Here is a 24,401-nt window from a genome sequence, read left to right as displayed (position 1 = left end):
AAAACAAACCATCAGTAATTTTAAACCTCCTGATGCGGGGAAGGGGGCCAAACCCAACAAAACAAAAAGTCAACAAAAAAACCCCCAGCCAGAAGTAGCATTGGGCTTTCCTAAATAACTCTTAGACCCAATTTCACAGATTATCCTTCAGTATGGATAAATTTGCAGCATGTTAAACTCAGGTGTCTTATGTTTTATACAGGAATTTGGAAGGTAAGGACCACAATCTCAGTGTAATTACAAATATTTCCCATAAAAATAACCAAACAGGAATTCCCTGTGATAATTTCTCAAAGTTCTCATTATAAAACTTAAGAAAAAGGTAAATAAACCAAGCTTCTTCATAGAAAAATTGTATTTACAACTCCATCCAAAAGCATTTTTTAAAAGCAAACAATGTAACATGGAAGTTGAAAAAAATCTGTGCTCACCCAAACTGCCAAATCTAATAAATTATTAACAGAATACTTCATCAAAAATAAGGCAATAACCCAAGATATCCCATTAATGATTTTTCCACTTCCGTAACTAGGTAGAACTAACCTATCCAGTAGCAAATGATACTTCATTCCATTTCGGCATGTCTGAAATCCTTAAGGACAAAAGTGTTAAAATATGATCTTCGTTCTTCATTAGAATCTTTTAACACTTGGAAGGAAAATTATTTTTAAAGCACAAAGAGGTAAAGAGGTATAACCTTTCAGAAAGATACTCAGAGTTCAAAATTCAAGAATGCAATATTAATACACAATGGGCATAGGTGAATATATGCAATACAGTGATAGCAAATTAATTTATTTAGTACTTTTTCCATTCCATATCATCAGGAGGATTGATTTCAACTTTCCTTTTACCTACATCAGACCAGTTGGTACTCAAAACTGTACCACCAGACTCCATCTGTAATAAGAAATAAAAATAGATTAATCCTTGGACCATATAATCAAAACAGAGTATTTTTCTAAAACTGTTTCAAGTATAGTGCTCTAAATATAAGCTATGTTTGGCTCAATATAAACATAAGACAATACTTCGATTTAATTTTAGACTTTCCAGATAAATTAGGCAGAAAGCATCATGTTCATACACAGTCATATAAATAAAAAGCACATCTCCCTCGGCTAACCAGAATTGAGGTAAATGTGGAAAATCTACCTTCTGATGAAAACAAAATTGGCTCCCCAAGAAAATGACTAATCTCTTTTGTTAAAGATAGTAAAGACCAGGCAAAGTAAACGCTTTCTTTACAAGTTGGACAGAGCTTTTAAGATCCCCTTAATGTGGCAAATATATATAAGGGAATGCTGGAAAGTTTTCAAATCAATGTGTATACGCATGAGTACATAAAATGTGTATCTCACTAAAGAATTGATTATCTATTTACCATTAATAGAATTTACCACCTACCAACAACTTTAGCATATTCATAAGTACATTCTAAAAAACTCTGGACATGTTATCTTAATGCAATTAAAAATTAAACTGACTTGGATCACAGCAAAAAACAGTGTGAATTCTCAAAATCTAAACATTTTTACATAATCAGCTGTGCTACTGGCATATGTATATAGTTATAAACCCCACTACTACACTGGAACCTCCATGTAACCCCATGCCTCACACTTCCTGTCAAGCTCCCTTACATGGGTTGCTTTGCATGAGATGTTCTTTGCCACCCATTTATTTTCCATACTCTTTAGCTATCCTCTAAACATGACATATCACCATTTCTCTGTGGCCTCCTTTGACCCTAATCAGGACTCTACTTTTGTAGAATTTGTATTCTTTATGATCATAACTACCATTAATGCAATATGCATCACACTACACTGTTAAGAATTTTATCTGCTTAGTACCCCTGGTTCCTACTAAAGCTGAGAGCTCCAACAAGGCAAGTAACATATTTTTCTAACACTTACATCCTAGATCTAAGCCACAACGGTTTGGCACGTGGTAGACTTCAAATAAAATACTGATATGTATGTTTGTAAATGTAATGTGTAGAAGCATATGAGAACAGACCTATTCTTACCTGAGTCGAAGTATACAGTGTATGTTTTATGTAACGTCTTCTTTCATTCAGATACAAGTGTATGTAAACACGTTAACAGCATATAGCATGAGCCTTGTGCATACCTCACTGAACTACACTGTGTAGAAACTGTCATTCAAGTAACATACTCTCTCATTAATACAAACCCACTAACATCATAAACCCCTAACCTTAACCCTAAACCCTAACCCCAATCCTAATGTCATTGAGTCCTCTGGGGAGTTCTCTAATTTGCAGATACAAGGCATATACCCTTACCTGGGCCCTAACCCTAACTGGCCATAAAAACCTAATCTAATCCTGACCCACATCTGAGAAGAAAAAAAGAAAAAGTGGTATACATACACAATGAATTATTGCCCAGCCACACACACACACACGCTAAAGAATCAAATCTTGCCATTTGCAATGACATGGATGGAGCTAGAGAGTATTATGCTAACTAAAATAAGTCAGTCAGAGAGAGATACCATGTGATTTCACTCATATGTGGAATTTAAGAAACAAACAAACAAAAAAGGCAAATTTAAGAAACCAAAGAATGGATACTTAACTACAGAGAACTGATGGTTACCAGACAGGAGGTGGATGGGGGCATGGGCTAAACAGGGGATAAGGAATAGGGAGTACACTTCTGATGAGTACTGGGTGGTATACGGAAGTGCTGAATCACTGTTCTGTACACCTGAAACTAATATTACACATATAGTAACTAGCTGGAATTTTAAAACTTTGAAAAATTTTAAGAGGTAAATTCTATATAATAAACTACTCCTATGAAGATGAAGAAAGCAAATTTAGCTTATAATCTGATATTATTGATGACATTTATTTCCCCCTCTTTCTTTATGGACTACAGTGCAATTTAGCATTTCCCTCTCATTATTTTGTACATGTTGGTCTTTTTGTCCCGATTAGACTGCAAGATCATAGATGACAAAGTCTACTTTGCTTGTCTTTCCAGAAGTACCTGGTATGTTCTAGACGGCTTGTTTTATGGGTGTACGTGGTTCATTCACTATTAGCAAAGCCTCTGTATGAAAATGGATGCAGATTCTATAATTTATCTTTGAAATTTCACACACTGCTATTCTTTCTAGCATACCCTTAAAAAAGTCAATAAAGAAACTAACTTCCCGGGGTGCCTGGGTGGCTTAGTGGGTTAAGCCACTGCCTTCGGCTCAGGTCGTGATCTCAGGGTCCTGGGATCAAGCCCTGCATCGGGCTCTCTGCTCAGCAGGGAGCCTGCTTCCTCCTCTCTCTCTCTCTCTCTGCCTGCCTCTCTGCCTACTTGTGATCTCTATCTGTCAAATAAATATCTTTAAAAAAAAAAAAGAAAAGAAACTAACTTCCCTCCCTTGGGGACACAGAGTAGATATACTTTATCCTATTCTTTCTACTAAGTACTACTAAAAACCTTGGACATTATATATATGTAAACAAACGTAAGACTCTAAAAGATGAAGGGAAGAAGATCAGCTAAGGACCTTGGGAGCCAAGGAACAGCATAACATGGTGGTGAGTCCCCTGGGTTTTCCTTTTTGCCTCATGTCCTAGAGTTGCTCCTAAAGAAGCTAGAAACACTAAGAGGCACACAAACAAAAAATCTTGAAGAGAAACCTGGTTTCTCTAGCTAAACGATGAAGAAAGACAAAAAGATAGCTTAGGAAGACAGAAAAGTTTTATGTTATAATTGCTCTACTGCACTAGACACCACAGAAAAACCTGTGGTCCCATCCACACTCAAGGCCAGTAAAGGCTGAGTGAGAAGCCCAGACTTCCATCCATGCTAGGCTACAGGTGGCACCTCCTCTGCCACCTGTGGTATCAGTGAAAACCATATAGGTATCTGTATCCCACTCCCAGTAGTAACAAAGAGATGCTCTGGGATGTCTAAGAAGGCTGATTAGCATGCTGGATTTCTACCTCCACCTAGCAATAACGAGGCAGTGCCTTCCTGTCCTCTGACAGAATGACTGGCAGAGAAAGCCAAATAAGATGGGAGGATTTATTATTTTTAAAGACTTTATTTATTTGCCAGAGAGAGAAAGAGCATGCACAAGAATGGAGAGCGGCAGGTAGAGGGAGAAGCAGGCTCCCTGAGGAGCAGAAAGCCTGATGCAGGACTTGATCTCAGGACCCTGGTTCATGACCTGAGCTGAAGGGAGATGCTTAACCAGATGAGCCACCCAGGCATCCCTAAGATAGAGGATTTAAATAAGATGCCGTCGCACTGCAGAACATGAAAACATCCCAGTTTCAACTGAAAAATCACTTACTGCTGGTCAAAAAAAAAAAAAAAGCAGAAGGAAAATTTCAGATTCTATTTTTTCAAGAAAGAAGACAACCAACAGAGGCTAATTTAGAGATATGATAAATGCTAAAATTATCTGACAAAAGATTTTAAAATAGTCATAATAAAAAATACTTTAACTAGAAATCATGAACTTGCTTGAAACAAATGAAAAATAAAAAAATTCAGCAAAGAAAAAAGATATAAAGAACCATCGAATGTTTTAGAATTAAAAACTACAGTTGAAGTAAAAAGGTTAAGTAGACAGGCTAAAGAACAGAAGAGAACGGAGAGAGAAAGAATCAGTGAACCTGAAAACAGGACAATATAAATCATCTCATCAAAACAACAGAGAAAAAAGAGAAATGAAATGAAGAAAGTCCCAGGGATGTGTGAAACTGTGACAAAATATTTATCTTATATCATCAGGTTCTAGGAAGAAGACAAAGAGGGTAGATCTGAAAAAATACTCAATGAAATAATGGCTGAATATTTCCCAAATTTGGAAAGACATATAAACCTATAGATTCAACAAACCCCAATCAGAATAAAACTAAAGAAATCCCTGCTGACAAAGAATCTGTCACAGGCAGATCTAAAGAATGCCAGGGGGCACGTGAGTGGCTCAGTTGGTTAAGCATACGACTCAACTTCAGCTCAGGTCTTGAGTTCAAACCCACATGGGGCTCCACTCCAGATATGGAGCCTACTTAAATAATAATAATAATAATAAAATAAAAAGAATGCCTAAAGAAAGTTCTCTAAAATAAGAAAAATCTAATGACAATCTTAGAACATTAGAAATTAAAAAAAGACAATAAAATTGAATTTGCTTTTTTCTCGGACTTTCTAAATTATGTTTGAAAGTTGAATGAAAATATAATGCTGTATAATGTGGTTCTAAAAGTATGTAGAAGAAATACTTGTGAAAATTATAAATGAGAAAGGGTAAAGGGATATAAGGGGGGGGGGTGGTAAGGTTTCTACACTTCACTCAAACTGACAAAAAAAATGACACCAGGTCGGGTGCCTGGGTGGCTCAGTGGGTTGTGCCTCTGCCTTTGGCTCAGGTTATGATCTCAGGGGTCCTGGGATCGAGCCCCATGTTGGGCTCTCTGCTAGGCAGGGAGCCTGCTTCCCCCTCTCTCTCTCTGCCTGCCTCTCTGCCTACTTGTGATCCCTCTCTATCAAATAAATAAATAAAATCTTTTAAAAATAACACCAGTAAACTATGATAAGCTATGTATAATACAGATAGCATACAAAGCAACCACTAAAAATCCTATACAAAGAAGAAACACTAAAAAATATACAAATAAATAAAAATGAAACTAAAAAATATTTACAAGTACTCAGAGGAAGGCAGGAAAAACAAAAACAAAACACAGAACAAAAAAAGAAAATGGCAGAATTAAAGTCCTAATGTATCAATAATTACATTTAATGTAAATTATCTGAATACATCAATTAAAAGACAGAGACTTGCAGAAGAGATGAAAAACAACCCAACTATATGCTATCTCCCAAGACACTCACTTTAAAACAGAAGGAATCAACTTAAATATGATATAGACAGGCTGGAAATAAAAGAATGGAACAACACATCATGCAAAGATTAATCAAAGACAGGAGAATTGGCTACACTAGTATCAGAGCAAAGAAAATTACCAGAGCTAGAGAAATGACATGTATATATGATAAAAAGGTCAATCTACCATGAAGATACAGCAATCCTAAATGCATATGAACCAAACAGAGCTGCAAAATATGTGAAGAAAAAATTGACAGAATAAGACAAAATCAGCAAGGATACAGAGGAATTCAACAACAGTATCAAGCAACAAGATCTAACAGACAACTACAGAACACTCCTTCCAACAACAGAATACAACTTCTTTTCAAGCGAAACATAAACTTGAGATAGACTGAATGCTGGGCAATGAAACAATGTAAATCACATTGTACGTAATCTCAAATCACAATGGAATAAAATCAGAAACCAATAATAAGGTAACAGGAAAATCTCCAAACATTTGGGAACTGAACAACACACTTCTAAACAATCCATGTGATGAAGTCTCAACTGAAATCAAAATACATATTAAACTGAATGACAATATAACATTAGAATTTGTGAGAGACTGCTAAAACCCTGCTAAAAGGGAAATTTATGAAATGAATGAAATTTATAATAAAAAATAGAAGAAAATATATTCTTAAGTCAACAAAGGGCCGATTCTGTGGAAAGAAAAAAATTCACTGACAATGACAAACCTCTGTATCAAGACTGAAAAGATACGAATTACCACCATAGGAATAAAATGGAGTATCACTACAGACCCTGTAGATAGCAAAATAAAAATAGTAAGAAAATACTACCAACATTGACAGGTTAGATAAACTAAATAGAATAAAATGCTCAAAAACACAAACTGCCACAGGTCACTCAATGATATGAAATAGATAACTGGAACAGTCCTACAAAGCTATTAGAATAATTAAGTAATTTATTTTTATTTTTTATTTTATTTGACACAGAGAGAGAGAGAGAGAGCACTAGTAGGCAGAGAGGTGGCAGAGACAGAAGGAGAAGCAATCTCCCCGCCAAGCAGAGAGCCCGATGCGGGGCTCGATCCCAGGACCCTGAGAGCATGACCTAAGCCGAAGGCAGAGGCCTAACCCACTAAGCCACACAGGCACCCCTAGAATAGTTAAGTAATTTAAAATCTTGACAAAAAAGAAATGTCCAGGCCCAGATGATTTTACTAGTTTAAAGAAAAATTAACACCACTTCTACACAATCTCTTCCAAAAAACAGTAGAGTACTTCTCAATTCATTTTATGAAGTTAGTATTACACAGATACCAAAATCAGACAAAGACGTACAAAAAAAAAATGTATCGCTTATGAACATAGATTAAAAAATCCTTAACAAAGTATCTGAAAGTAGAACTAAGCGATATATATAAAAGGAATTATACACCATGACCAGGTGAAGCTTATCCCAAGGATGCAATAAATAAAATATAATTTTTATTATAAATTTCATTCATTTCTGTTCTTTGTTATTTTCTTCCAACTGCTTGCTTTGGGTTTATTTTGCTATCTTCTTAGGTTGTTCAGATGTGAATGATTATTGATTTGACTTTCTGTTTTCTATTGTGTGTGTTTATGGTATAAATTTCCCTCTTAGCAGGGTTTTAGCTGAAATATACTAATCATATAAAATCCCCATTGTAACAGATTAAAGAAGAAAAATCACATAATCATTTTAATCAATGCCAAAAAAGCACAGCTATCTGTGCGGTGTTGGTATAGATGAACCTAACAGCGATCTTCCAAAAAGTCAACAGCCATTCATGATAAAAATCTCACAAGTAATAGAGACCTTCAACCTGATAGAGCATCTGCAAAAAACCTACCACTAACACTGTAATTAATGGTGGAAGACTGGTTTTTCCCTTAAAATCGGAACAAGGCATAAATGTCCACTCTCACCACTCTTATTCAACATAGTGCCAGAAGTTCCAGCCGTTGCAATAAAGCAAAAAAAAGAAGATGAAAGTCACAAATATTAGATTTAAAAGTCCTTACTTGAAAATATGACTATCTACATAGAAACTCACATTTACCAAAAGATTCCCTAGAATAAACGAGTTTAGCAAGGTCACAGAATATAAGATAAACAAAAAACCAACTGTATTTCTAAACACTAGCACAAGGACACCCAAGTTAAATATACAATACGATTTACAATCACTCAAAAAAGAATACTTAGGTATCTCATGCAAAATATTTAGGATTTACATGTAGAAAACTGCACAACGCTGATGAAAGAATCAAAGATCTAAATAAATGAATTGGCAGATTCAACACAGTAAAAATGTCAATCTCTCCAAATTGATACATAGTCCAATGCGATACCTAAGAGGATGTTTTGATATAATACACAAAAATATTCTAAAGTTTATGAGGAAGAGCAAAAGAACTAGCCTATCTAAAACAATTTTGAAAATGATTAACAAAACAGAAGGAATGACTCTTCCTGGATTCAAAACTTACATAACTGAGATAATCAAGACTATAGTATTAACGGAGGGAGACACGTAAGGTCGATGAAAAAGAGAACTCAGAAACTGACAAATATACTCAAGTAACTTTTGAGAAACACAAAAACAATTCAGTATTAGAAAGAGTTTTTCAACAAATAGTTCTGGTGCAAATGAACACAGGCAGGCTAAAAACAAAACATACAAAAAACCTCAACCTACATCTCAACTTCATATAAAAAAAAACTAACTCAAGATGGATCATGGACTTCAACATATTATGTAAAACCATAAAACTTATTGAAAGAAATACGCAGGAGAAAATCTTTCAGATCTAAGACTAGGCAAAGAGTTCCAGACTTGATAATAAAAGCATAATCCATAAAATAAAATATTGATAAATTGAACTTCATCAAAATTGAATACTTTAGCTCTGCAAAAAACTACTAAGAAAATAAAAAGTCAAAGTACAGACTGAGAGAAAATATCTGCAAACTATGTATCTCACAAAGACCTGTCAGATTAGTGGTGCCAGGAATTAAGGAAGGGCAGGGTTGAGGAAGTGTGTATGGCTATAAAATGACTACAGTGTAGGAATCCTGTGGCAGTGGAAATGTTCTTCATCTGAACTGTCAATATCATGGTTGTGATACACTACTGTAGTTCTGCAAGATGATTCCACTAGGGGACACTGCGTAAAGGATACAAGGGATCTCTATCTACATTATTTCCTACAACTGCATATAAATCTATAATTATTTCGACATAAAAAGTTTAATTAGAAACACTTTTTAAAATCAACAGGGAGGGCGCCTGGGTGGCTCAGTGGGTTAAGCCGCTGCCTTCGGCTCAGGTCATGATCTCAGGGTCCTGGGATCGAGTCCCGCATCGGGCTCTCTGCTCGGCAGGGGCCTGCTTCCCTTCCCCTCTCTCTGCCTGCCTCTCTGCCTACTGTGATCTCTCTCTGTCAAATAAATAAATAAATAAAATCTTTAAAAAAAAAAAAAAAATCAACAGGGAAATGCTCAGTCACGAGCAGCTACAACACGGTAACTTCTGTGGAATATCTGAGTCTCCAAGACATTTATTAACTAAATACTAATTTGAATATAAATACCTTAGAAGAGAGTGACATTTCCAAAACTACTGATAAAAGTCAAATGACTACAACTACAGGAAAATCATCAACCTAGTTTTATAGAGATAACTTGTTATTAAAAATCTCAGAACTTGAGGCCTTGAGTTCAGATGGTATTTATGTTGTCCTGGGGCTTATTCCCTTAATCAACAGATAAATCATTAACAAACCAATGAGTAATTAATGTGCACCTTCTACTTGCCAAACACCATTCTGGCAGTTTCCTGTCTATATTCTTCATCTCTGACGCTGAGGCCACTATATATGGTTCTAATGGAGATTCCTTTAGCTATTGTGATAAATCCAACTAGAGTAATTAGAGTATTTCCTTAAGCCTTCCAAGTTCTAACTCAGTAACTAAAAAATATTTGGAATAAACCACTTGCGTCTCAACTCCCCGACAAGTTTCCAACTTCCCCAATTATTACTCTTAGTTTAGAGCAGAAAGAAATGTTCAGATGAAGCCTATTCAAAAAGGCCTCCCAACCACAGTACATGCAATATGGTTTCAAATTGCCTAATTAATCTTTCTGTTAAAATTTCTGGAGTACTACCACAGTATATGTTTTTCAAGCTTATGTTCTTACAAATGATTTGTTCATAGCACGTTTCACTTCATCAGAACCATCTGAATAGATCTGCTGGAATAGTTTGTTTAAAGCTGCATCTCCCTCCAACTTCTCATTTTTTTCTTCTTCTTTGATCTCACCAACCAATTTATCCCAATTTCTCGTATAATGAGATGATGATGGATATAAGTTCTTTACATCTACGGAGTAAAAAAGATAGATGTGATTAATCAACATATGATGATTATGTCAAGAATATGTAAACTTTGTGACCATGACATACAGAACATCGTAGAAAATAGTTTAGGTCACTAAATTTCATAATAAATGTCTTTCTGATATATAAATCAATAATCAGATTTACACTATTACAAACTGAATCAGTGTAATGTAAAATCCAGGAATTTATTTTGAGCAAAATCTAATGAAGTATATGTTTTCGGTACATGTTACAGAATTAGATTAAAAACATTCTTTGTATTAAAAATAAGGGAACTGAGTGAGAAATATATTAGAACTTTTATATTTACAGAAAAGTTGCTGAGATAGTACAATTCTAAAAAGGGTTTTTAAATAATGCTTCATTAAGAAATTTCTAAGTAAATTTTAATAAATGTTAAAAACGTGGCTTTTTTGAGCTGCATCTCTCTTTCACAACGCAGAGTACTAACCACTATACGATCACGGCCTGCATCTCTCTTTCAGAGTAGAGATAAACTGAAAATATAATTATCCATGCCATTAGACAGTGAGTTAAGACTCCATCCTCTCCCCACATTAAATTATTAATTACTTCAATAAGAGATAATAAGCAATTCTTGAATGTTGAAAAATACACCATGTGATCATTTAGAGTTCAATGCTCACTCATGCACACACAGAAAATAATAGTACCTGTAGGGCACACTGAGGTAAACCAAGGCTGCTTAAAACCAGAGAGGCTATTGACTGGCTCAGCAGCTCAGGGCACTGCCAGGGCTATCCCAAAGACTAAGGGAATCAAGATGGTGGCACCCGAGTAATTAAAAAGTAATCTACCTAGTAGCTATAGGAGCAGTTGTGTTCACTCTCCAATGGAAATACTACACAGGCCACAAATGTGAGCCACATACATAATTTAAAAATTTCTAGTAGCCATGTTACTAAAAAGAATCAGGTGAAATGCATTCTAGTAATATGTTTTATTTAACCTACATACACAAAACGGTATCACTTCAACATGGATCAATATTAATATATTAAGAAGACAGTTTATGTTCTTTCAGAGTCTTCAAAATCTGGTATTTTATACTTCCAGCACAACTCAATCCAAACCAGTCATTTTCAAATGTTCAGCAGGTACATGTGGTCACTATACTGGACAGTGTAGCCACAGAGCTTTAAAAAACCTGACTCAAAGTTTTCCTATTAATAAATTAGGACATACAACATGTCCCTCTTTCCTCAAAATAGTTCAAAAATGAGAAACTACCAACTGTTCAGTCTGCTGTTCCATCCCTTCTTTTCACCTGTAAGCCAACTTCTTCCCTGCCTATCTCCCCAGAGAAACAAAACCAAACAGCACCCCACATAGTTTTTTTTAGTGTAAGCATATAGTTTTCTGATCTACCCTTTTCTACCAGTAATCCCCTCTATCTATGTGCATTTTCACTAGTAGCCAAAGAAAGCAAAAAAAAGTATGTCGTATTAAATTAAGAGCCTAAAAATGCATGGGTTTAATTAATCCTAATGCTGACTCCCTAGAAGAAAGGGAACAGATTTCTAACCTCCATTTACAGATAAGAAAACTGGTCCAGAAAGGTTAAACAACTTGCCCTTATCTGCACTCTCCAGCTTGCAAGACATGGGAATCTGACAAGCATATCAATTCCTTACAAAAATATAACAAGACAGAAGGAATAGCATATGAAATATACAAGGCATTGAGTTTAGAAAAACTCTGCAACTACAACACTAAAAAAAATCTCCATATTTAATCTCAGAAAACTTTAACACCAGTAGATGGTGGATAAACTACTTAGGAATGGATGGGTAACCTAACTTCCTTGTTCGTTCATTATAATATCAAATAACTGCAAAGATTCTCAGGTCAGTAGAGACTTTTTTCCATTGTTAAAAGATGCAGCAACAACCAGCATCACATACAGGGTTTATATAAGAACCAGACCAAGACCCTGAAGACCAGGGTTTAGTCCTAGACCACAAAAACTGCTGGGTGATCTTAAGCAAGTTGCTTACTTTTAGACCCTGCAAAACAGGGCTGCCTCCTACAGAGGACTGTTGTTAGAACTGAGTAAGATTTAAAGTTTTTTGTTTTTGTTTTTTAAACGCTTTTTGAGCTCTATATAAACCTCAGCCCCCAAATCTCTGGGAGTCAGACCCAAAAGAATCACATAACATCTTTCCTCTATCTTTCACATAAAACATGAAGCAGAAGCTTAACAGCCTACATACCAACTTCAAATATTTCAATCCTTAAAAAATTATCTGTTGGTGTCAATTTTCTGGTTTTGCTAATTACACAACAGACTAGTTGTGATATTATTATGCAGGGAAGATGGGTGAAGGGCACATGAGAACTTATCATTTCTGCAACTTCTAGGGACATCTAAAATTATTTCAAAATAAAAATATAATGAATAAAAAAATAAAAATAAATTAAAAATATATAATGAATGATTTGTTGGCTAACTCAGTGTTTTCTAAAAGGTGCCATAAGAAATCTGTTTTCTGTTACAGAAAGAGCAGTGAAAAAATCTATAAGTAGCATTTTAGTCATCAAATCAGAACATTAATCAAAAAAATTTTCTCTCCTTTCCTTAATGAGGGCATTGCTATAAAACATACTCTCAGACTGTAATTCTAACAGTATCTAAGCAGATTAATCATTCCATTAGAAAAATAGCTGTCATTTGCGTAGGCTTAAAATTGATCCCAACTAAGTAGTCTGTTCCTTATAGGGTTAAAAACAATCAACCCTAGTTTTCTATTCTTCTGGGCTTTTCTTAGGTTTTCATGACCCGTTTGTGAGCACTTCTTTAAGGGCAATAGAGTGAAATGGGTTAGATATTTTACTCTGTGAAGCCCTGAAAGTCCACGAAATTAGAGTTGACAATATCAGAAGAAACATAAAGGAATAAATAAAAAGGAGAGTGAAGAGGAGAAAATTATTTCAGCAGAATAAACCTCTAATCCACTTACAATCCAAAAAGAAGCAATAGGAAAGGGCAACACACAAAAACAACCCTCAACTAATGTCATCAGCGACTGGGTAAACAATAAAAACGCAACCCAGTCAGGGTTTATGCAGGCATTCACTCTTATTCTCAGCTGAAGAATTGAAGAAGGTAGAAACTTTACATAAAAGGCACTTTGTATTCATTACAGAGCAATCTTACTGCACTCACTGTATCTGTTCTTGGGAACATAAATAATGAAAATAGAAAAAATGCTCATTACTATTTAACTTCAAGTATATAACACAATATGAATTTAAAGCTCATCAAGGCCAGACAACAAACCTGCTATGAACTGTTTTGGTTTAGGCACATCTCCTTGCCCCTCTAGCTTTTCCCATCTCACAGCCTCTGTCTTTTTCATTTTAATTTCAATCTGGAGGAAACACCAAATAAAATTTATTATTTCAGGTAAAATATACAAAACAGTAAAAAACAAATGCAATTTCCTTAAGTCATAAAATTTTTTAAGAATTAATAGTGCCCGAGATGATTTCCTTGAATTATACAAGGTTAAATTTGAAGAACTCTGAAACATTTTATTTCTATTTAAAAGCCACCCTTCAAAAACAACATGTATACACACTATAAGCTATAATTAAGAATCCTGAAATCCATATGCTTTTTTCTTCCAATGAACTGTTCTCAACCAGGGGTGATTTGGCAACTTTTATAGCTATTGTTGGTCCTCACAACTGGGGTGGGGGTTACGGATGCTACTAAACATCCTACAACATTAAGGACAACCCCTCCACAACAAAGAATTATCCAACCCAAAATGTCAACAGCACCCCTCACTGAGAAACCCTGTTCTAAAGGAATTAGTACAGGAGTGCCTGGGTGCCTCAGTCAGGTAGGCTATTTTTTTTTTTTTTTAAAGATTTTATTTATTTATTTGACAGAGAGAGATCACAAGTAGGCAGAGAAGCAGGCAGAGAGAGAGAGAGGAGGAAGCAGGCTCCCTGCTGAGCAGAGAGCCCGATGAGGGACTCGATCCCAGGATCCCGAGATCATGACCTGAGCTGAAGGCAGCGGCTTAACCCACTGAGCCACCCAGGTGCCCCCTAGGCATCTGACTCCTGATGTCAGCTCTGGTTGTCGAGATCAAGCCACTCACCCCCATCTGGGGAGTCTGCTTCCCTTTCTTTCTCTCTGCTCCTCCCCCTGCTCAAGCTCTCTAAAATAAATTTTTAAAAAAAATTTTTTAAGTATTTATTTATTTGAGAGAGAAAAAGATAGTGAGAAAGCACACAAGTGCGGTGGGTGGGAGAGAGAGGGAGAAGCAGACTCCCTGCTAAGCAGGGGCCCAACATGGGGCTCAATGACAGAACCCTGGGACCATGACCTAAGTGGAAGGCAGATGCCCTACCGACTGAACCACTCAGGTGCCCCAATAAATCTTTTTAAAAAATAATGGTATTACCATATTGCTTGTACAATAACCCATTTGAGAGTTGAGACCAATTCCTATCATTGTATAAAAATACTACAAATAATCTAAAATGTTCATAATAATTCACTCAATAATTATTAAACACCGAATATGAGCAAGTTGTAATCTTCAAGGATGTGGTAGATTTTTAAAATATTAAAAACATGTTCTTGTAGGCAGCTCTTGAAGAGCTTTGAGGGGCATAAGTATTTGCAATAGTGAAAGGGGGACGTCTCAAGGGACAAAAGAAACAGCCTAAAAGTGGAGCCCTGAGGTTTCAAAGGACATAGTGCGTCAGGGAGTATGGACAAGACCCATTTGTCTCAAGTCCAGGATTTATGTTAAAACAGTAAAAAATAAAGGTGAAAGACATGTAAGGCAAACTACAAAGATCTTCTAAATGCTGAACTAGCTTCACTTATTAAAATGAAATATTAAAAGCATCTTTAATTCTCTCATCAAGGCTGCACCACCCTAGAGTCTACCCTTAAGTGTAACACACACTCACAGAGCACTTACATATACCTTTTGTTTTCCTTGTTCAAATAATGCTCTCATTCCCATTTTTAGCCTAGCAAAATCAGTATTCATAGCACTAATAAGCCAATTATAATGCAGTTTAAGAACCAAAATAAAATTTTCTTAAAAAGATCTTATATATTTATTTTAGAGAGAGAGGAAGTGCAAGCGCGGGGAGGGAGAGAGGGAGAGCGAAAATTCTAAGCAGGATCCACAGCCAGCACAGAGCCCAATACAGGGCTCCATCTCAAGACCCTGAGAGATCATGACCCCAGCCAAAAGCAAGAGTCAAATGCTTAAAACTAAGCCACCCAGGCGTCCCTCAAAACAGAATTTTATGTTCTAATTTCTTCTAAGAAAAGGATTTACTTTTGTAAATAGGGGAAAAAAAATCAAAAGACAAATGTAACAAAAAGAAAAGCCTATTTACACTGGTTCTTTAACTCTGTGAAATCAGAAAAATTCAGATCTTTCTACCACCTGCATTTAGTGTCAGAATCCCTAAAATTTACATTTTAAAATACCTTAACAAAACATTAACGGAGAAATCTGCCAATAATTTTAATCAGACAGAAGTGATGGTATAGGAAGGGTGCAGTCTTCGAGTATTTGTATTTTCTTTAGCACAGAAATTTAACAAAATACTGTTTTCATAATGAAAACACCATGAAACAAAATGTCACTGGAAAAGTATAGTATTTTTAACATTAAGTTTATATGTATCTCTAGAATTCTCTAAAATGAATGACTAATTTTTATAAAGTAAAACACTACCCATATTTTCTCATACACAGTATTAATAGTAATATGGTTGTAATATGGATAGTAATATGGTTGTTTTAAGTTGTCACTGCTGGAATATTTATCAAAAAGGAGCAAAACTCTAATAGCTGGCAATGACTCAGCAACAGTTACTGAAAGGGGATATTATCCTAAAATTTAAAACTTCATCTTGCTCCTTTTTCAACTCATCTGGAAATGAAGACCTGGCAAGCAGTGTATACATCAACACTACCCTTAGCTAATATCTCTGCCTCAGGGCACCCTCCATTCACATCTCAAATTCCTGCACTTAAGCACAGTCAACAAAAAGTTCCTTATTTCACCTAAGGAGCAGCATACACTGGCACTCACATGTACTGAAAGCCACTATAACCTAAGTAATTGTGCAGTATGAACGGTGCAGTATGAAATGTGCAGAATGAGGACTTTGTAAGGCCAAAGTCAAAGCCCTTAGTAACGACGCGTATCAAGTGAGAAACACTGAACTGAACTTGAAATTGTATTTAATCCATTCATTAAAATAGCTGCACATAATAAAAACATACTTAAAGCAGCTTTCTAAAAAAGTGGGAGAGCTAATTTTCTGTGAATTCCTTTTTACACCCATTTCACTTTCAATGCTTATACATGCTTGTAAAAATGAAGTTTTAAGTCTTAATGACTCTGGCAGGTAATTCCAGAGTTACCACACACCCAATTTCAGATATTTTTTATTACAACTATTATTTAGCTATTCTATTTTCATTTAAGTCAAAATTAATTTATAAGTTAACTTAGAACGTTGGTTTGAATGTTCCTCTCATATGCACGGGGAAGGCTTTCAGTAATATCCCAAAGCAGTATTCACAGGTTACTAAATAAGAATCCCTGCTGTTCCAGATTGTTAAGTTTTCATGATTTTGCATACTATCACCCACTTCTAAATTCTTTATGCACGGACAATTTAATATTTTCCAATGAAAGAACTTCAGATTTAAAGGGAAGCCATTACTCCAAAAGGGTCATGGCATCCAGACACGACCTTCTTAGGAGGAGGCAAAAGCTCCCACTTACTGCCATAGGCTGACAGGAAGGCATCTTTCTCAGCGATTAGAGAGCTATGCCAATTTACTGCTGAACTTTTTTCCTGGCAAAGTTTTGACAACCATCTGTTTCAAGGCTGTAGTCATTAAACAATTGTTTCTGACCTTTAGAATGTAATTTCACAATGTTCTTACTCAGCTCTCAGCACGTTTAACTGCTGTACCTAACCACTTCGTCCAAAAATAGAGCAAACTCAGTCTTCCTAAAACCATACTGCACATCTACCATCTTTATTTTTTCATTCACATCATTTCATAATCTTTTTTTAAAATGCAGAAGACAGTTATTAATGATGAGAAACTGAAAAATCACAAAAGCTCTAATAGTACAATTCAAATATTTAAGGAGTACCTACTGTGGGCCAGGAACTGTGATAGTACATGAAATCACAGTCTCTATTCTTCCTGAAGAAATTAATCAGAAGAGATATTCCCATAAACAAAAAATTCCAGTATATCACTTGTAGTGAAAGATCTAAATGGGGGGGGGGCGCACCTGGGTGGCTCAATCAGTTAAGAGTCTGCCTTCGCCTCAGGTCATGATCTGCGTCCTGGGATGGAGTCCTGCATCTGGTTCCTTGCTCAGCGGGGAGTCGGCTTCTCCCTCTGCCTGCCCCTCCCTCTGCTTGTGTTCTCTTGCTCTCTCCCTCTCTCAAATAAATAAAATCTTTAAAAAGAAAAAAAATCTAAATATAAAAAATACTCGTTTTCTGGAAGTCTGTCAAAATGTCATTAGTAGTGAGACTGATTACTTTCTCAGCTCCTTTATATTTTTCTACATTTTCTATAATATGCATTTATTGCTTTTATAACTGGAATAAAAATCTACATAATCAGGATAAAATAGTAATAGCAGGAATATTTGTTGAGCACTACTATAAAGCCTGTGTGCTTTGCATATGTCATCACTTAATAGGACAACCCTATAAAAGGAGATTACCATCCATACTTTAGAGATGAGGCAACCAAGATAGATAGACAACTTGCTGGAAGTGTCTTTCACTGCTAGAAGTTTTACTTATTTCCTCAGAAATAAGCAGAGGTTGAAAGCAGGACAAAAACTATCAACTGCATAATTTTAGAAAGGAGTCATAAACAGGTACTACTTGTTGGAACTATGACCATGAATAAGTACCTAATCTCACTGAGCCTGTTTCTCCTATAAAAAGTGATTTAATAGGGTCTACCTCATTTTGGGTCCTTATCAGAGTTAAATGAAACCATGTATGAAAACAAGAGAGCACTATGTCTGGCAAATAACTGAATGCTATTATCATTATCTTCATCATTATAATTAGCTAAAAAATCTGGGCAAATTACTTAACATCTCTGGGTTCTGTAAATAGGTGACAAAAATACCTACACCAAGCAGTATTTGTGAGGATCACATGGGATAATACACCGCAATCAAAACAGTTACCTACTGTAATTCTGCACAGGTCAAACAGCAAGGACTGGCTAAGCTACAATAAATGTATAGTGAAATACTTTGCTGTAGAATACTTGCGCGCATCAAAAAATTATCCAAAATGTATGGTTAAATTTAAAGAGATAGCTATAGACAGTCTTTACAGTAAAATCCTTTTCTTTTGGGGTGCCTGGGTGGCTCGGTGGGTTAAAGCCTCTGCCTTTGGCTCAGGTCATGATCCCAGGGTGCTGGGATCAAGCCCCACAATGGGCTTTCTACTCAGCAGGGAGCCTGCTTCCCCATCTGTCTCTGTCTGCCTGCCTCCCTGCCTACCTGTGATCTCTGTCTCTCAAATAAATAAATAAAATCCTTTAAAAAAATCCTTTTCTTTGGAAAATATATGAATATGCATTATAGAAAAGGGGGCAAGAATACACTTCAAAAACAATCTGTGGATTATCAGCAACCAAATACTTATTTTATTTTTATTTTTATTTTTATTTTTTAAAGATTTTTTATTTATTTATTTGAGAGAGAGAGACAGTGAGAGAGAGCATGAGCGAGGAGAAGGTCAGAGAGCGAAGCAGACTTCCCATGGAGCTGGGAGCCCGATGTGGGACTCGATCCCGGGACTCCGGGATCACGCCCTGAGCCGAAGGCAGTCGTCCAACCAACTGAGCCACCCAGGCGTCCCCCAAATACTTATTTTAAAAAAAGCAACAACAAAAACTATTACCACCACCACTGTATCAAAGACGTAAAACATGGGGCCAATGGGTGGCTCAGTTAAGCATCGGACTCTTGACTTCGTCTCAAGTCATGATCTCATGGTTATGGGATTGAAGTCTGCCTCAGGCTCTGCTCTCAGTGCAGAGTCTGGTTGGGATTCTTTCTCCCTCTCCCCAGAACCCCTCCCTTGCTCGTGTGTGCGCTCTCTCTCTCTAAATAAATGCATAAAATTTTAAAAGAGAAAAAGACATAAAACAATCCCCAAACCCCCACACCTTTGTGTTTAAAAAAGCAGAAGCATGCTGTCCAAACATCTCCAACTCTATTACATCATCATTAGGATTCTTCTATGAATATTAAGAAAAGGAGTTCAGGGGCGCCTGGGTGGCTCAGTGGGTTAAAGCCTCTGCCTTTGGCTCAGGTCATGATCCCAGAGTCCTGGGATTGAGCCCCGCATCAGGCTCCATGCTCAGCAGGGAGCCTGCTTCCTCCTCTCTCTCTGCCTGCCTCTCTGCCTACTTGTGATCTCTGTCTGTCAAATAAATAAATAAATCTTTAAAAGAAAAAAAAAGAAAAGGAGTTCACTCTAAAACCTCTCAATATTATTCAGTTAAGAAAGGAGAAGGGAGCAATTATTTGTCTCCAAATAAAGATACTTTACTTCTCACAGTTCCAGGTAAAAGCCTTCATAGTTTATATAGATACAAATACAAAAAGACTGCTTTGACTAGAAACAGGAATAGAAAAACATTTTTCTTTTTTTTCTTTTGAAGATTTTGAAATACTCTACATCCAACATGAGCCTCGAACCCATCACCCCAAGATCAAGAGTTGTATACTCCACCAACTAAGCCAGCCTGGTGCCTGGAAGAACATTTCTTCCAGGGTGAATTAACTTCAAAGGATTTTGAAAATTCTAATTTTTTGGAAGTAGTGACTATCAATCTTTAAAATGAGTATTTCACAGCATAGCTGTCACTGAAGTTATAATCTTGTGATTGTGAGCAAGGGATATTGTCATGAAATTAACAAGATGGAACAAAGAATGCAGTTTCTTTTTTTTTTTTTTTTTTTAAAGATTTTATTTATTTATTTGACAGAGAGAGATCACAAGCAGGCAGAGAGGCAGGCAGAGAAAGAGAGGAGGAAGCAGGCTCCCCGCTGAGCAGAGAGCCCGATGCGGGACTCGATCCCAGGACCCTGAGATCATGACCTGAGCCGAAGGCAGCGGCTTAACCCACTGAGCCACCCAGGCGCCCAAGAATGCAGTTTCTTAATAAAGAAAATGAATAGGCAGTTATGAAGGCTGATATTCAATAAAAAGTAGAAATAACTATCAGAGGTACTGGAAAAAAATATGAATTCCGACTAGATATGCTATTGTAAAATACTGAGCCAAGAAATGCTGCTTGATTAACTTAAGGGTCCTATAGCTCTTATTTTCACTGCAAATTATATTTCACTTGAATTAGTAACAATTAACCAACAATTATACAAGAATATGCAACACTTATTCAGTCTTGAAGGTGGAAAAGAAAGAAACTGGATTCTCAAAGCAAAGAAATAGGCCTTTTAAAGCAGATTTTAAGGAATCCCTAATTTTACCAGATTCTTCTAAACAGAACCATTCTGATTCAAGACAGGATTCAAGACATCTAAATACAAATGAAAATCAAATGACTTATTTTTTTCTTAGTGTCATCATGAAATAAGCCTCAGTAACCCAAAGAAAAATTTTACTTTCAGTATTGAAACAGTCTCCCTTTGCTGTATGGAAAAAAAGATTCAAAACTTTCATTTCCCTTAAGATAAAATTAAGTGCAATTATTTCAATTTGTTTCCCATAAAACACAGCTTAAAAGTTAGCAGTCTTAACAAAACTAATATATATTACTTTGGGTTAAGAGAAGAACAATAATTATCTTCCATTACACTTCTTAAAAATTTTACTTCTTTATTAAAGAACTTAGAAAGACCTAAACAAAGAAGCACCAGCTTTCCAGACAGAGAAGTATTCCTTTTGGGCCAGGATGAACAATTCAGTAACTATGTAAAACTCGGGAAAAGCATTTAAAAGTCCAGGAACCTCAGTTTCTTTTCATCTATTAAAACGAAGAATAAAAATACTCTATCAATCTCAAAGCATTAACATTAGAATCCAACTTAAATTCATTCACTGAACAATTACTGACCAGCACTATGTACAATGCACAGGGCTAGACAAATTTAGCAAATGGATCATACTTATACTAAAGAATTACTCATTTTTTAGTTTGTGGAGTCCACTGGGATATCCTTACCTGCAGGTATGGATATGACTTGCTTCCTATCCTCACAGACTAGATGCAAGAATAATGAAATATATATATGAACTACTATATAAAAAAGAAAAGTAGTCATGTAGCATTTAAAGAAAGAAGGGATCAAAAAAGCAAACTGGGAATAGAGCAGGGGGGTTGCTGATGGTTAGAAACAAGCACTCAAGAATCAAAGGAGAATTAAGGAGAGAATACCGTGCTTTGTTAACATCCTCAATTCTAGCCACACAAACTTGTGTATTCATTACCACACATCCTATTCTTCCATAAATTATATGAGGAGACCCAGTAACACAAGTTTTTAAGTCATTTACCATCTATTATACTTCAAAAGAAATGTGCATTAACAACCTGTTGGTAAAAATATGTACAAAAACGCCAAACCCTTAACTTTCTGATCTCCCAAATCTAGCTACAGTTTTGTGGTTGATTATTTACTCAACTTCTTTTATAAAACAAATTCTACATTGTGTGGATGGGGTAAGACTAAAATCTTGTTAAGATTTCACCCCTTTTTCTCACTTTCTATCATCCAAACAACTGTGTCTTCTCATGTCTACTCATAATTTAACAACTCTGTACTTTGTAATCTTCAAATAAGTGGGAAAATCACTTCTAACTAGATGCAAAAAACTACCAATTCTTTTTTAAATTAATTATTTGACAGAGAGAGAGAGAGAGAGAGAAAGAGATCACAAGTAGGCAGAGAAGCAGGCAGAGAGAAAGTGGGAAGCAGGCTTCCTGCTGAGCAAAGAAACCAATGCATGGCTCCATCCCAGGACCCTGAGCAAAGAACCCAATGCATGGCTCCATCCCAGGACTCTGAGATCATGACCTGAGCTGAAGGCAGAGACTTAACCCACTGAGCCAGCCAGGTGCCCCCAAACTACCAATTCTTAACTCTGCGCTTCTGCTCAAATGTTTTGCAGGTATCCCCTTCTTTCTGCAGGCCCAGTTATCATTTCTCCCAAACGCAGGCCAACCCTGATTCTATTCTAGGATAGGAAAATTCACGTCCTTAGCACTTAAACTCAATAGTTACTAACACAGTTATGTTCTAAGACATATGTATAAAGAAGGTATAGTAATGGAAAAAGTCTACTTAAATCACCTGCTGTCCTAACTCATTATACATCCTCACACAATTTTATAGATGAAAAAAATTTAGTGCTCATTTAGTCCATACCTCTCATTTTTAAAGATGGTGAAAATTTAGTCTTATAATAATTGCATAACTAGTCTAAATTCACAGGACAAGCAAAGAACCAGAGTCAGGTTTTTTTTATTTTTCAGTTCAGTAGTTCAGTACTTGTCTGACTTATACTATCTATATCTTCTGACTGCTGTCTAAAGCATTCTATGAATTTTAATTCTACTGCATATTTTACTTTTTTGAAAATATAAAGAAACCTAAAAATTATATAATTACTGGAACTGTAGTTTAAATCATTCAGTATTCCCTCATAACAAAGTATTTTAATATTCAGCTTAATTAAATAACAAAAAAAAGAGCAGATTCATCTTCATAGTAGTTTGTATTTTTGACTACATTAAGATAGGGTAAGAAAATATTTATACATCAAAAACAGGCCAAGTTTAAGAGAATAGACTTTATCAAATCTTAACGACAGGCTGATAATTTCAACTTTTTTGAACACCTCTTTAAGAAATATACCAATCTTAAGTATACAAACTAAGGTTAAACTAACTTTTAAATTCCATTGTCCTAGAATCTGGGAAGAAGAAAACTGTTACTCGAAATTTGTTTTATTTACCTGTACCTACCTATCTTTTCTTTCTTTCTTTTTTAAAGATTTTATTTACTTGAGAGAGAGAGTGAAAGAGAGAAAGCAGGAGAGAGGGGAAGGTCAGAAGGAAAAAGAGAATCCTCACTAGGTGGGGAGCTCCAGGCGGGACTCCATTTTGGAATTCCAGGATCATGACCTGAGCTGAAGGCAGACACCCAACTGACTGTGCCACCCAGACACCCACTTACCTGTAACTTTTAATCTGAAAATATGTGCTTAAAAGGATCTATAAGCTTATAATCACATTGGCAATTAGTTGACCAATATTTCTTTATTCTGAAAATAATACTGACAACTCTTCTCATTTAAATAATTTATCTCTCAGGAGCCTGGGTGGCTCAGGGGATTAAAGCCTCTGCTTTTGGCTCAGGTCATGATCCCAGGGTGCTGGGATTGAGCCCTGCATGGGACTCTCTGCTCTCTGCTCTGTTTCCCCTCTCTCTCTGCCTGCCTCTCCGCCTACTTGTGATCTCTGTCAAATAAATAAATAAAATCTTCAAATAAAAATAAATAACTAAATAAAAAATCTATCTCTACACCCAACATGGGGTTTGAACTCATGACCCCAAGATCGAGTCACATGCTCTTCTTACTGAGCCAGCCAGATGCCCCCACTACTGACAACTCTTTTAAAATTGTCTTACCTTTGTTGAAAGTACTTTAAATGTGCTCTGTTCTGGTATTATAGGATGAAGAAGTCTCAGTTTCAAATTGTAATCCTCTCCAGAAGGAAGTATCACCAAAGCAGACAACTAATGAAGACAAAATCAGCAGTGCATTTTATAAATTTATATAATGAAAGGTAAAATACTTAGACTGAATATAACAGAACTTCATGCTGCCACTGATTATTTTACACTTTCTATGGAATATCAAATTTAAGAAATTCAAAATATTCTTTTTCTTCCTGGAATCTTTTACATGGATTCTCACATACACAATTAAATAAGCAGAACACAGTATGTTTCATTTAACGTTTAAATC

General features: G+C 35.9%; 1 protein-coding gene across 1 annotated transcript in view; it reads right to left on the bottom strand.

The window, feature by feature from the left end:
• Window positions 1-761: 761 nt before the first annotated feature.
• SUGT1 (SGT1 homolog, MIS12 kinetochore complex assembly cochaperone) overlaps window positions 762-24,401 on the bottom strand; it is a 41,396-nt gene continuing 17,756 nt past the window's right edge. Inside the window, exons 10-13 of the mRNA XM_044249834.1 lie at window positions 24,062-24,169; window positions 13,624-13,714; window positions 10,121-10,302; window positions 762-900 (exon numbers count right to left, since the gene is read on the bottom strand). Of these exons, the coding sequence (XP_044105769.1) occupies window positions 799-900; window positions 10,121-10,302; window positions 13,624-13,714; window positions 24,062-24,169 (483 nt within the window). The 3' untranslated portion in view covers window positions 762-798. The remainder of the gene's footprint in view (window positions 901-10,120; window positions 10,303-13,623; window positions 13,715-24,061; window positions 24,170-24,401) is intronic.

This window comes from Neovison vison, chromosome 5 (genome assembly GCF_020171115.1).
Source record: "Neovison vison isolate M4711 chromosome 5, ASM_NN_V1, whole genome shotgun sequence".
In the NCBI taxonomy this organism is placed as follows: Eukaryota; Metazoa; Chordata; class Mammalia; order Carnivora; family Mustelidae; genus Neogale; species Neogale vison.
This window is presented reverse-complemented; position numbering and strand designations above follow the sequence as displayed.